A 14,057-nucleotide genomic window follows, 5' to 3' on the forward strand; every position below is an offset into this window, starting at 1 on the left:
GTGTGTTTATCATGTTCTTCATCCAATAAGGGTTTTTAGACATAATTATTAACATCTATTAATTAAGTACATACCTGACCAGATTTGTGAAAATAAAATGCTGTGAAAATAAGAACAGTAAGGTGCTAATTAAAAACATCAGATCCAGCAATAGATCAACCCATCTCTAACGGATGCTGCAGCTGAAAAAGTGCTTCCCTCTGGTCCCAAGCAGAATCCCCTTCACTGGAAGGAGCCCCCTGGAGAAGAGTTCTGGACTGGTCTCTCATATTTATGGCAAGACCTTCCCATGGGTCTCATGACCTTATTTCTCCCCTTCTTTTTGCATAAAAACAGAAAAGAGGAACAGGACTGATGCTACTGAGATTGGAGAGGGACCCATCTAAAGCCTAAACTAGTGAGATGAACTTAATCAGGTTGTCCCACATGATGGACCTGGAACTCAGAGGGGAGGCTCATTTCCAGGAGAGTTCACACTTTGGAATAACCCTGCCCTGGCCCCAAGGCCACCATCTGGGATGCCTGGTGGAACTTGGGTGCCTTCCTGTAATTTTCAGCCAATGGGGGAAAACTGGGCAGGAAGGGCTGTAACAGTTCCTGCCATATGTGGAAAAGCTACAGCAGCAGCCTTTGACAGGACAACAAACAGTTTCCCACAGCACCAGGTCCTGTTTCCCCCCATGGTGGCTGACATAATCTTCTAATGGAAACAAAACGAGAAATGTTGAAGAGCAGTGCCCTCAGCTGCTGCAATGGACGTCCCCACCTTCTCCATCCAAACTATTCCAGACATAAAGATAAAGAGGGAGAGAAGAACACAACAGCCATGGTGAAGGTGAGGGTGATGAATTTGGGTATTCAAGGGCAGCAGCACCATGGTATCAGCAGATGCTGAGTCTGGGAAGGCTGGCAGCTCCTCCTGAAAGACATCTGGCTACCCTACTGCTGCATGTTTCAGAGACGAGGCGTCCTCATTCTCCAAGAGTCCTTGAAGAACTGTGTGTGATGCAAAACCTTACCTTATATAGTACTTTCGCCATAAATTGTGGATAGGGTTGCTGGTTTGATAAAAATTCTCCAATAACTTTATTCATTACATCTTGTGGGGGGAAAAAGTCATCAAGAAATTGAGGGAGGATCCGAGTTACCACTCTGGCTTCAAAGGGGAATCCTTTTCTGACCCTGAGAAGAGAGCACAGCCATTAGCCCCCATTGCCAGCCAGGAGTCTTCCTCCTACTCAGGAGGAATGGCTGAGTCCAGGTCTTTTCCACGACTTCGGGGGATCCCAGGCCCACCCAAGCCTCCTCTGTGGCCCACAGAGGCGTTCCAGAACAGGCCCCCTACCCTGTGATGGCAAGTAACAGCAGGAAGTACAATAAAGCAAGTGAAAATACAATGTGGGGCCTCTCCCCCCAGTTTCCAGGCTTCTCCTTTCCTTACCATGTTTCCTTTTCATGGGGACCTGGCAAAGAAACTCAGAAGGAGAACAGGAGTTGAGGGATGGTGGCAAGTTACAGGATGGAGGAGGGAATTCCAGGGGCCGGGATGAGGCAGACCTTCCACTGGGAAACTTCCTCCCCTCGCCCAGAGAAGAAACTTCCCAAGATACTCATGGCAATGCTGGTCAGCATGTTTTCTGTGATTTACCCACAGAAAGCAGGTAATCAAGTGTTTCTCGCTGGCTGATCGCAGCTTCCGAAGCTCCCTCCTTGGCCAGTGGTAGTGAGCAGAGCCTCAGGCAGGTCCATCAACTGCACCCGAGATACTTTTGCTCTCCCTGAACTAAACATTCAGTATCCTCTGTGAGGGGCTGTCTCTGAAGAGCCTTTACCAGCTCAGTTGTCCATAATGCCACCAGATGATCCCATTCTGACAAGGATGAGGCTGCACAGTCCTGGGAGTTACCCCCACGTCACCCCAATTACCCTGTGTCTGCCTCCAAAGAACACGGCAAGAACCCTGTGCAGATGGGGGACTGCCCTGTGATTGCCAGAGGGAAAGGCAGGGAGAGAGCATCACCTGTGTCCCAGGATGTGGCTGTACGGGAAAGCCTTCTCATGGGGCTGAGGCCCCCAGAAGGGAACTGAGGCTGGAGGGGAGAGTTGCAGGTTCCTTCTTGGCCAGGGCTTCCCAGAGCAACAGGCTCTTTCTGCTTTCCCCAGCATGGCAGCAGGATCTGTGCCCCGAGGCAGGTAGGCAGGCAAGCCCCTTCTTGGGAAAAGCCCCCTGGCCATTCTGGCCCAGGAACAGGAACTCTGCAGCTGGAGAGGATGCCTGGGACACTAAACCATCTTATCTTAGTCCACCGGCTGGGTGAGGCATGTCCAGCAACAGTGGAAGAGCCACCAGGTCCCCATCCCTGCTAGAGAGGGCTGGCTACTTGTACAGCCCTATAGTTCTCTGCCCATTGCCTAATTAAAAGGTGAAACGCTCAACTCCTTGTGATGGCCCAGGCATGACCTTCAGCTTTGCTTGGCAAACCATATGGAAATGGTTGAGCCCTGCCTTCTTCAGGGGTTGTTTTTTCAGAGGGTTTTTTCCCCCTAGCTTTGCTAGTTTCAGTAGGATCTTAAGAATGGCAGTTTAAACGCAGCCCTTTGCTCAGATTCTGCTTCTAGTATTACCGTTGAAATTTCAGAGAATAATCGTTAGATAGCCACAGTATTGTTTGTACCTACATATCTTCTGAATGGGTAATGGATTTACATTTACATTTATAAATGGAAAATAACTAGGAAATTAAATTTGTTTTGTGCCTGGACTAATTTTTCCTAGCAAGAGAATCAGGGCCTTCTGTTCCTACCGGTCAAAGAGGACAGAAACTCGCTCCATTGCCACAATTACAGATTCACTGTCTGGGACTGCTTGATGGTGATCTGTGCCTCGTCCAGGACTGACTTTTTCTTTTCCTAAAGACACAATTAGTATGATAAAAATAAAGATTATCACTACAATATCATGAAATTGATCAAAGGGAATTAAAAAGAAAGGATAATTAAAAGAATGCAGGCAAGGATAATTTGCCTATAAGCTGTGACATAAGCGCACCTCAGAACCATCAACAGAAGAATTGCTGGTGATTCAAGTCTTTCCTTACAATTTTGGTACAGAATGATGCTGCCCCTGAAGAATTAGCCTTGGGCCCGAATGGTTTCAGCCTCGCAATGCTAACAGTTTCCAGCTGCAGGAGCAGGCTCTTTATCCTACCCTTGCAAAGTGTTCCAGAACCCCAACGGCTAATTCTGGCTGAACCCCTACCCTTTGAATCAACCCGCTAACGAGGCGTGATCAGAGGAAGCAGAGCAAGAGGGGCAGGGCAGATCTGAGGCTTAGTCACCATCCACAAAGCCTGTCGCTCTGCTGTTGGACCTGGCAGGAATAAGCAGGCAGGGTTTTTTAGAGAACCCAGAAAAAGCAAAATGCATACAGTCTCTGAATTCTTTAACTTTAGGAAGTTTCACAACTAGTGAGAACATTACTTTATTAAAAGGTTCTGCAGAATCTTTGTATCAAAGAACAATTTTACAAAAGAAGCTGTAGCTTTATGTTAGAGTCCTTTGAAAAGGTTTAAACTGGCTATCTGGTAGCTCCAGTATAGATGCCCAGTGCCAAAACTGGATTCAGAGTGTCAAAGATTCCTTAAAAAGGGGATTGTGATCCCCTTTGCAGCTTTTTTATGAGACCTGAAAGAGGTCAATGCAAGACACAGATAAAGGATTTAAATCCCAGGAAGGCAGATTCCAACTGAATGTTAGGAAAAACTTCCTGTGTAAGAGCAACTGGACAACAGAATCAACTTCCAAGAAAGGTGGTGGCTCCCCATTATTAGATGCATTCAAGTGAAGCCAGACAGTTCCCATCTGAGATGCTTCCACTGAAGATCCTGAATGGAACAAGGGTTGGACCTGGTGGCCTCAATGACCCTGTCCAACCCTCAGATTGAGTGAGTCCAAGGGTTACGGGGCTTTTCCTTGGGCTGAGGAGTAGGCAAACTCAAATTTGAGCAAATAAGGTCAAAATCACTGAGCAACCAGATAAAGATTTCTTAGCAGAAGGCATTTCATCGTGCTCTGAGTTCCCAAAGGTCCCACACCATTCAGCATAGATGGAGCAGAATCTATGGACCTTGAAGGCTGAGCCTGCAGGTGGAGCAATCACTGGGGACAAACCTAGTGGTGGGCCATCCCCTAAACACAAAATAATACCAGGGAGGGAACACATGCACTGGGGTTTGCAGCCACACTGCTCTGAACTTTTCATAGAGATAGTCCAATCAACAAATAACAGCAGAAAGAAACAGAAAAGAAAAACAAGCTTGTTCAGAAAATGTACCTCAAGATGCTGTCACTGCAATAGTAAAAATCAATTCATTTTGACCCAGCTATAGAAAATCCTAGCCCACAGACTCCTACCACCTGGGACATGAATTCAACATGAGCGTTTGCATGGCAGTATGAAAAACAATACAGTGGTACCTCGGGATACGAACTTAATGCGTTCCGTGACTCTGGGCGTATCCCGAGTTGGTCGTAACCCGACGCAAATTTCCCCATAGGGTTCAATGTAAATCCGGTTAATCCGTTCTGCCCTCCGAATTTGGTCGCACCCCGAAGCAAATTTTCCCATAAGGTTCAATGTAATTACCGTTAATCCGTTCTGGCGTCCGCGGACCACGCGTCAGGGGCGGGAGAACGGCCAGGCGCCGTGCGGCGCGGCGGGAAAAAGGCCGGGTGCGGCTCGGCGGGAGAACGGCCGGGCGTGGCGCGGTGGGAGAACGGCCGGGCGCGGTGCAGCGCGGCGGGAGAACTGCCGGGCGCGGTGCAGCACGGCGGGAGAACGGCCGGGCGCGGCGCGAGAACGGCCGGGCGCCGTGCAGCGCGGCGGGAGAACGGCCACGGACCACGTGTCAGGGCGGAAAAATGACCGTACCCCGAGGCAGAGTTCGCACATCGAGGTAAATTTTTGCGGCTGGAGCTGGTCGTAACCCGAAACGTTCGTTAGTAGAAGCGTTCGTATCCCGAGGTACCACTGTACTTCTTTTTCTCTTCATTCTGTATTTCGTTACACCGTTATAACAAATGGTTATTAAGTGAATCATTACCTGAATAATATCCATTGAGGATTGCAAGGAAATGACAAGGGGCCTTTACCTGTATACATGCAGGTCAGCATCAGCCCCAAGGCAGCCATTGCTCTGTGTGGACTGAGGACGTTCACTCTGTCCACACTCAGCTTCACCAAGGCCTCACAGTCAGGCCGAGAGAGTTGCTCTGAAAGGAGGAGCCTTTCTAAGCCTCTGAGAACACAGTGATAAATCACAGACGGGGTGGATCCCTCACTTTCAGACAGCATCGCTCCACACATCTGAAGCAAACAAGAAAAAAGACATTGTAGAAGGAGAGCTGAATGAGTGAATGGTGTAAAAAATCTAGAGTCCAGTAGCATCTTTTCTATCTTTTATGAAGTCTTCAGGAAATGTAGCTCCCTTCATCAGATGCATAAGGTGGCTGATCTGATGTAACATTTAAATTGGGGTGGAGGGAGAGAAAGACAGGACAGCTATGAAGATGCAGGTTACATATGCAGGTTACAGATGAGAGCATAAATACCTTATCAATTAACAACTGTAAATTGTTAATACCTTATCAATTAACAATTGTAAATTGTTAAAAACTCACTGAGCTTCTTGAGACCTACTGAGATTACCTGGAACCTTTTGATGTACAGTATGTGAATTCAGTGAGGTGTCCAAATTTTTGTTGAGTTCTTTGGCTCAACTGTATGTTTGGTTCCTTGGTAGGGACACAACTGGATGAAATGGTATGTCTGGTCTGTGTGAGTTTTCTGGGTGTCCAGATAAACATGGGAGATGGGCTCACAGGTTTTCATATGCCATTGTTCTTCTTTGGTAATTTGTCCTCTCATAGACTAGGTCCATGTTTCTCAACCATGGCAACTTTAAGATGTGTGGGCTTCAATTCCCAGAATTCCCTAGCCAGCATGCTGACAGAAGAATGCTTTAGTCCTTTGAAGGTCCTTCAACAGAACCTCGAGGGAACAGGAGAAGACAACAACTAAAGTTGGAAATGAGTGGGGTATACCAACCTCCCAGCAGCCGCAGAATTAAGATTTTGGAACCTCCAAGAAGCTAAAGAAGTCTAAACATAGAAGGCTCCTATTTCTGAAAAAAAAATAGGTAAAAAGGTTCTAGACAGAAGCTGTGCAGATTTTAATTTCTTTTTTCTGTGTAATTTAAGACTGAGGTTCTCCAGGGGAGAGATGGGCTGAGGGGAATTTGCCTTCTGAATGCGACAGAAAGAGTATTTTTCCTTATAACACCTTATTAAATAGGTGTTTAAACTCAGATGTTCCATGGATCAGTGAATGCAACACATTCCATCCTGCACATTCACTATAGGGCCACAGAGTTAGACTAGACAGTGTACTGGGTCCTCAACCATAATGTATAGGAAAAAGTGTTCAAGTTGGCAACTAGGACAGCACTTTCACATCCGTGGTCCTCTGACACAGCAGTAAGATGCAACTCTTCTTGTGCTAGCAAGCCATCATTCGGATAACTCAAATCTAGAGATGCTCAGTGATTGAGGCAGCACACGGATGGATGGATGGACGGACAAACAAACAAGGACTGAAAAGGTCAGTGAAAACATCACTGGAACCTCCAAGTCCCTGAACTTCTTTCCTAGAATTTTGAAGTCTGAGATAATAAGACTGTAGTTGCTCTTGATAATATCATTTTTCTTCACATTGGTTAAGCAGCAAGCATAATTGTAAATGGATCTGATGAATCTTAGCAGCTACTCCGTCATACCCCAAAAGCAGAAAATGTCCCAGAAAGAAGCACTCTTTTATTTCTGCTCTTTAGAGGGCCACCAACTACTATAGTTTTTCTTTCTGACATCTTACAAGTAGCTATTACAGGTCTTCTGCTCTCCAGGCTCCAGTTCGCCTCTCTTCTATAGCACAAGCTCTTACTTGTCTTCTGAACAGTGAAGAGTCACTTTCTTCTCTGAAAGCTTAAAAGTTATTTCTGAATTCTAGCAATGCAGAATCTCTCATTCTCATTCTTCATCCACTGGACTTGCTCCTCAGTTTGCTTCTCTTCCCAGTGCAGCATGGCTTCCTGCGGCAACTCCTGCCTCAGGGTCTTCTATGATTGGTCCAAAAGACCTTTATCCTCTTTTATGAGTTGAAGTGCTGCCATTCATTGTGCTAATCCTCTCACTTTTTCCATCAGCAGTGCAATGTGTATGCTTTTACTACATGCATATGCTTGCTTTCAGGCATGAACGCAAACATGCCCAAAGCTGTTGAGAATCAGGTGGCGTGCAAGTTTAATAAATTAAAATTAAACACTGTTGGTGACAACTAGGGTGCCACCTTTCTCTTCCCTCCCTCAGTTTCCACCAGTTGTCTTTGATCTGGGAAGACAGTCAGATTGAGAAAAGGAGCTCATCTTTTCTTTAGAGACCTCACCAGACTATTGTCCAATATGGCCTGGGGGATATGGCTGGGAAGCTAGGCTGTCTTTGGATTTAGAGGTATCCCTGTTCTGTTTTTCTTATATCCACAACACACGGATATTTTGGGTTGGAGGGAAGGAGTCTTATATCTGCTAATGGAAGATTTCTTCCCCACCTCAGCTGGCTCTCCCTCCTTGAAACCTTTAATTCAGTTTAAGAACTGGAGCAGAACTGGAAAGGGAAGCACCACCTAACTGCTGCTTCCTGTTGGTAAGACCTGCCACCTTGGGCACACCCACCCTGGAAGGCCTCCTTATCCAGGAGATGATTCCACCATGATGAGGATGTCTATCTTCTGCATCCCTCCCTACCCTGATGGATCTGGGAAGAGAGGAACTGACGGCTGCAGCCTTGATGCTCCTCACCCATGTCTGCCATGTGAAGCCTCTTTCAGTGGCATCCTGTGGCACTAGAAGACGGTTGTGCTTCCTGTTATCCTTGGTGGTGTGAACCCCCAGAATCTTGGGGTTTGGTCTCTACTCTGCCCCTGTCTAGAGTAATAGGTGAAAGGAAAAAAACCAGGTATTTTTCTAGATGTGGGAAATTGTGGCTTCTTCTTGTCCTTCCAATTTGCAGCATGTTCCTCCAGGAAGTTCAGGAGGACACAAGCACATGAAAATGCTCTGTCTATACAAAAACACTTATGAGAGCAGATTATAAAACGTCCTTCCATGTAGCTGTGCAGAGAAAGTGCCATTTGCCCAGAAGCAATTCAGCGGAATGGCTGACAATACAGGATGGCCCCAAGCTCAGTTTCTGAACTGGCAAAATGCAAGGCATGGGGAACCCAAGGGTTTCTTTTCCTTTCAGCCTGTCACTGAAGGTAACATGGAAAACATTTCACCTACACTCCGGAGACCTCACCCATACCTGAATAATTCCTGAAGAGAATTCGGGTCCGACATCAGGAGGATAATTTTCTATTAAATAGAAGGCCACTGCACACATGACCAAGACATGCTGCTGGTTGTGGATATTCACACAGCTGTTAAGAGAGGCAAAAGTTGTTCACCGTAAGACAGAGGTCTTCTCTCAGCATTAAAAGCAAGCACTCTCTTCTTTAATCTATCTACAGAAGAAACCATAGAGGAGGGCTAAATCAGAGAGCCTTCGAAGTGCCAACTAAAGGCTATCACACCTTGGAAAATTTCCCAGCTGCTTTAGCATTCCAAAATTGTTCACCATGTTAGGTCATGATGCGTTTTGCCTCCACAAGTCAGACAGTAACTTCAGCTAGGAGTTTCTTATATTGAGACCTACTGTGCTACTCCGCGCAGACTGGAAAGCAGATATTCGGTGATAACAGGGATAAGTTGCTTCGCTGTCTCATCCAGGAGATCGCACTCCAAGACGTAAAGAGTTCCGTGCAGGGCGCCGATTCGGCTCGGCATGTGTGCGCTGCGGAGTGTTGATTCTATCAGGCGGCTTACTGGCTCAGCTATAGCTTTATCCTGGTGGACACAAAGAAGACAGGGGATCAGGGTGAATTTGCAAACTGGTGGGAAACAGCATTGCTCAGTGTGGGTTTCTTAGTTGCTGACCACTCCATCCCCCTCATTCAGAACCTGTCACTCTCCTGATCAAGGCTGTTCCCTGCAATGCTGAGTTAGTGCTGGGATTATGGTCCTGCAGGAAAATTCCTCTGCCTTTTAATTCAATCAGAGTTTACTCCATTGGAGGAGAGGGAACTGGTTTCAAAAACCTCTTTCAGAAGAGAAGAGCATTTTGAAGAAATTCTAATGGGCTGAGGGTGGCATTTTGTTGTGAGGTGAGCAACATCTCTGTGTGAGTTCTATCTTTTCCTGAACAACAATCTCTCCAGCTGCCTTCCCTTTTCTCTGAATTCCCCAGCAAAGGTTTCAGAAGAGAAGTTCTCTCTGCTTTGGGCAAGAAGAAGATGTGTACTGGAGAAAAAAAGGTTCCAGAACCCACGGCCACTTTCCACAATAAACTAAGCTTGGAGCACCACCCAGAGAACTCCAAGACTGAATTCTCAAATACCCCGAGAGTGAACTGATTAAAGAAAGAAACAGCAGCCATGTGAGTAATTGAGGAAAAGAAAAACAGCCCGTTTTTGAAAAGCTGTTTCTGCCCTCTTTCAGACTAAGGACCTTTAGCAGATGAGACAAGCGTGAAAGGGTCTGTACTACTGCAGTCCTCCTGTAGCAATACCTGCAGAGACATCAGGAAGCCAAGCCTGGGGAAGCGCAGGAGGGGGAACTTTTCTTTCAAGCTGGTTGTGGGGCCTGCATCTGTCTCGACTGTGATGCTTAGCCTTGTTAATGGCCTTAAGTTTTTCCAAAAATGTGATGTCCCGCAAGACCAGGACACAGAAACTAAAGTGACTAGTGACTGCTTTCCTGGTAGAGGGAAGAGGTCTAAAGGAGGAGGACCAGAAGAACCCAACCATCAGGGGCTGTGCTAATGTAACTAAGCAGAGGGAGGGGTTTCCTAAGCCAGCTTCATTTCCTGCTGGTTTATGCACGGGAAACAAGCAGCTGAAGGCTTTAATCTTAAAGCTGGAAAGAAATGATAAGAGGAGTCCTGCAGGGGTTGAAAAGAATGACGACTTCTTATATTGGTAAGCAGAAAGCGAGCCAACTCCCAGGGACAGCTCAGAGAGAACACCCTGATTTCCAGAACTGGATGGATTCTGGAACCAGCAAGGAAGGAGGTTGTAAGATGGCAGGAGGAATTCAAGGACAAGTGAGGGACCCTCTGTACCACTGCATGGAACTTCAGAAAGATCCCAGGAGCTCCAGCAGTCTGAGGAACAGGGAAAGAGAAACCCACCTACCACCCATGTTCACTTCTCAGCCTCAGCCCCATTTGCACTGAGCTACCATTCGCTTCTCATAGGCAGGGGGCGAAAGAACAGGCAATTGCTAATTGAACATCCCAGGGCATTTGATTTATTTCTGTTATTAAATGACACATCATGAAAGGATATAAACAAGGATAACACTTAAAGTTGCCCCCAAGAACGACATTCTGTGCAGAACCCATGCAGATTCCAGTAACAATACCAAATCAGCCCCACCACCAAAAAACGTTGCTGTTGCTCCTCTGCCTTCGGGCATGCAAAGGCCCTAACAGGGCAAGTGAGAGACAGCGACGTTTTCTCGTGATCTTCAGAACCGGAAGCCTGACCGGGTGTTTGTGCTTTAGGAGCAGTCAGGGAAACAAAGGAGGGGTTTGGTTTGGCCGTCCCGCCTCAGCTGGCATTTTCAGCATTCCCTTTCAAAGTCTTTTAGGGGAGCAGAGAGAAGCCGGGAGAGGAATTACTGCAGCTTCAGGCAAGGAGACAGTAACCAGCAGTTGTAGCGAGGGAATGCTGAACGTGGCTTTCCACACAAAAAAACTGTCTCCAGTTTTGCTCCGAAACCGTGAAGAAAGGAACTTAATGGGGGTGATCTTAAATTCTGGCATCCTAGAGTTGATATTTATGTAATATGTAGTACTGAATATGAAATATCCACAAAGTATGTTCAAGTTGACTCAAGCTAGAAAGGTTCCAGAAGGAACGTTTATCGTCCCGATTCCTTAGAAATGACAATTATTCAAAGTCTCACCATTCCAAGAACAGCAGCTGCTTTACACGTAGCAGGGACCAAATACTGAAGGAGGATCTCATCTTCTGATGGGTGGAGCTTCCGCAGTTCAGTTAATGTTGTGTACATCGTTTCAAACTGGTTCCTTTCAGTAAATAAGTCAGATACAGCTAAGAGCTGCAAGGACAAAAACAAGAAAACTTAAGTAGCCATTTATTGCAGTAGAGTTTATATATTTGCATATCATTTTGGCCAAAAGAAGACTGGGAGGGAAGTATTTAAATATTCCACTTCTTTTTAAAATGGCCAAGTTCACGCCCTTGCTCGAAGCAGCTGTCCAGAAAAGGGAAGCCAAGAGAAGAACAAGGGAAGAGGGCTGGAGAGTTCAGACCAAACCATCAACTGGCACCATTTAGAAGGGAGAAATGGAAACCAACTACCTGCTAGGATTCCATGGCCAGTACGATTAAACAAGGCTTTATTTCCTTGTGAAAGGCCCTGAAAACCTCAGAGAAGAAGGAAAGGTAGGAGGCAGGAACAATGCGTGAAAACCAGCATGAGTGGATGAATGATGGAAGGCTAGTGTTGGAAAAGCTGATATTCTCCCACAAAGAGCTCTTTGGGATTCCTTTTGTCCACTTGGCGATGGAGAATCCTCCCTCCTCCCACCACATCTCTGTCTCCCTACTTTTCTTTCTTTTGCATAGATATTATGGCAGGAGACACTACTGGCGGCCTTGAAGGAGGCTGTTATGTGCCCCCCCCCCACCAGCCTTGAGGTGGACTTCTCTGCATCTGGAGCTACTGGCCAAATATCCCGTCTCAAACCTTCCCTTTTGGGAGAAGGTTTTTGAGGAGGTGGTGGCGAGTCAGCTGTGGAGTACCCCAGAGGAAAGAGATTATTTGGACTCTCTACAGCTAGGGTTAAGGCCTGGAAACAGAAGAGTTGGCATTGGTTACACTAACAGATGATGTGGTTGGCCCCAGGATGCAGGAAATACTTTTAACCTGGTCCTTTTAGATCTCTCAGTGACCTTCACTACTATCAACCATGGTATCCTTCTGGAATGCCTGCAATGGTTCCAAATGGTTCCAGTCAGGAGAGGATGCAGGAAAGATTGGCCCAATGGCTACTCCCTTGTGGGGTGCCACAGGATTGATTTCTCTTCCTCCCTCCAATTTACCATTTACATGAAGTCACTGGGAAAGATCATCTGAAAGTTTGGTATTTGGTATTTATTTGGTTTCATCAGTATGCTGATAACACCCAACTCTACATTGCTACTCCAGGCCAGACTGGTGAGGCCACTGAGGTCTCCAGGATTCTGCCTGGATCTGTGAGGGTCTGGATAGGAGAGAACAGGCTTTGATGGCATTACTGTCTGTCTCTGGTGGTTCCGTATCTGCTCAAGTGGTGTCTCTTGATGGGGTAGCCCAACCTTGAAGGAGCAGATCCTTAACTTGGGTGTTTTTTTGGACTCACAGCTCCTGCTAGAACAGCAAGTGGAGACTATGGCCAGGAGACTTTTTCCCAGCTCTGGCTGATGCGTCCCATCTGGGGCTGGAGGATCTTTCTACAGTGACTCATGCCCTCTTCACCTCCTGCTTAGACTACTGCAATGCGTTCTACATGGGGCTGCCTTTGAAGATCACTTGGAAGCTGGGGTAGCAACCTGTGTCTTTTACTGCTATTCACTGGTGGGAGCACATTATGGCAGTGCTGCAGGCCTGGCACTGGTGGTCAAAAGGCTTCCGGATGCAATTTAAAGGGCTGGCGCTTACCTGCAAAGCCCTATGTGGCTTGGTACCTAGTTACCTACAGGACCACATTTGGAATCACCTGACCAGTTCAATCTATCCAGCAGAAACTACTTGCTGTACCTCGCTTAGGTTGATGAGAGGGGCTGAGGCTCAGCAGCACTGCTTTTTGGTGGTGGCACTGTCCTTTGGAACAGCCTTCTGGTGGGCATCTGGTTGGCTCCCACTCAGACTGACTTCTGGGAGCTATTCAAAAGGGCATTTTGGCCTTGATTCCATCTTGGTTTGGTTACAGTTTGTTTTGGTTAATTTAATTTTGTACTGTTTTCATTAGTTTGTGGACCTTTCTTTCATAGTTGTTTATTTTATATTGTTTCTTGTATATTTTGTGTAAACCATCAAGAGTCCTTAGGGATATGTTGGTCTATAAATATGATAGATAGATAGATAGATAGATAGATAGATAGATAGATAGATAGATAGATAGATAGATAGATAGAGCGAGCTCGCTCATAGGGGCATCAAAAGATGTTCTAATAAAGTAGCTGAAAGTGCTGTCCCATGCTCCTGGCTTATTACATGACTCTCATTATTGCTTGCTCTGACATTGTATAAGATCCTGTATGTGTATGTGTACACATATGCATAGGTAGAGAGAGGTTCATGTACAGGTATGGAACCAAGTCCACCCTGACTGCTTTTGTGGATGACCTGTGGGGGAGACCAGGGTGGGGGGAAATGTGATCCTCCTGGGCTTGCTTAATCTCTCAGCAGCCTGTGATACCATCAACCACAGTATCCATCTGGACCACCTGGGAGAATGGGGGGGGGAGCATTCTGCTGCAGTGGTTTTCTTCCTTAGCGAGTAAGTAGCTCCAGTCTGTGGTAGTGTATGTGGTAGATAAGAGAAGCCAAGTCCTAAGGTTCTCCTTTTTAGGGTGCCCCAAGGCCTGACAATCTTGCCCTGTTATTTATCATCCACTTGGAGCTGCTGGGAGAAGTCATCTGCTGTCATGAAGTCAGATATCAACTGTACACGTATGATCCTTCCTATACATCTTAACTCCTGGCCAAGTAAGATTTGTAGTTGAGGTTCTGTCCCAACACCTAGAAGCTGTTGGAATCTGGATGGAGATGAATGGGCTTGGGCTCAATCCCAAAAAGATGGAGTGGCTTTGGAAGCCTTCTGTTCCCATTTTTGAT

The 14,057-nt window shown here is 46.4% G+C and overlaps 1 protein-coding gene across 7 annotated transcripts in view; it reads right to left on the minus strand.

The window, feature by feature from the left end:
- The window catches only part of HTT (huntingtin), a 165,077-nt gene that overhangs the window by 4,943 nt on the left and 146,077 nt on the right, over positions 1–14,057 (minus strand). For all 7 annotated transcript variants that reach the window (XM_088131224.1, XM_088131223.1, XM_088131222.1 and 4 more), the window contains 6 exons: positions 11,118–11,273; positions 8,806–8,996; positions 8,416–8,530; positions 5,152–5,365; positions 2,805–2,910; positions 1,020–1,182 (listed from right to left, as the gene is read on the minus strand). In XM_088131224.1, the coding sequence (XP_087987350.1) occupies positions 1,020–1,182; positions 2,805–2,910; positions 5,152–5,365; positions 8,416–8,530; positions 8,806–8,996; positions 11,118–11,273 (945 nt within the window). The remainder of the gene's footprint in view (positions 1–1,019; positions 1,183–2,804; positions 2,911–5,151; positions 5,366–8,415; positions 8,531–8,805; positions 8,997–11,117; positions 11,274–14,057) is intronic.

The sequence above is a fragment of the Python bivittatus genome, unplaced genomic scaffold (assembly GCF_059951505.1).
Source record: "Python bivittatus isolate LINGU-HERP-01145 unplaced genomic scaffold, Pbiv_v1 ctg000970_np1212, whole genome shotgun sequence".
NCBI lineage: Eukaryota > Metazoa > Chordata > Lepidosauria > Squamata > Pythonidae > Python > Python bivittatus.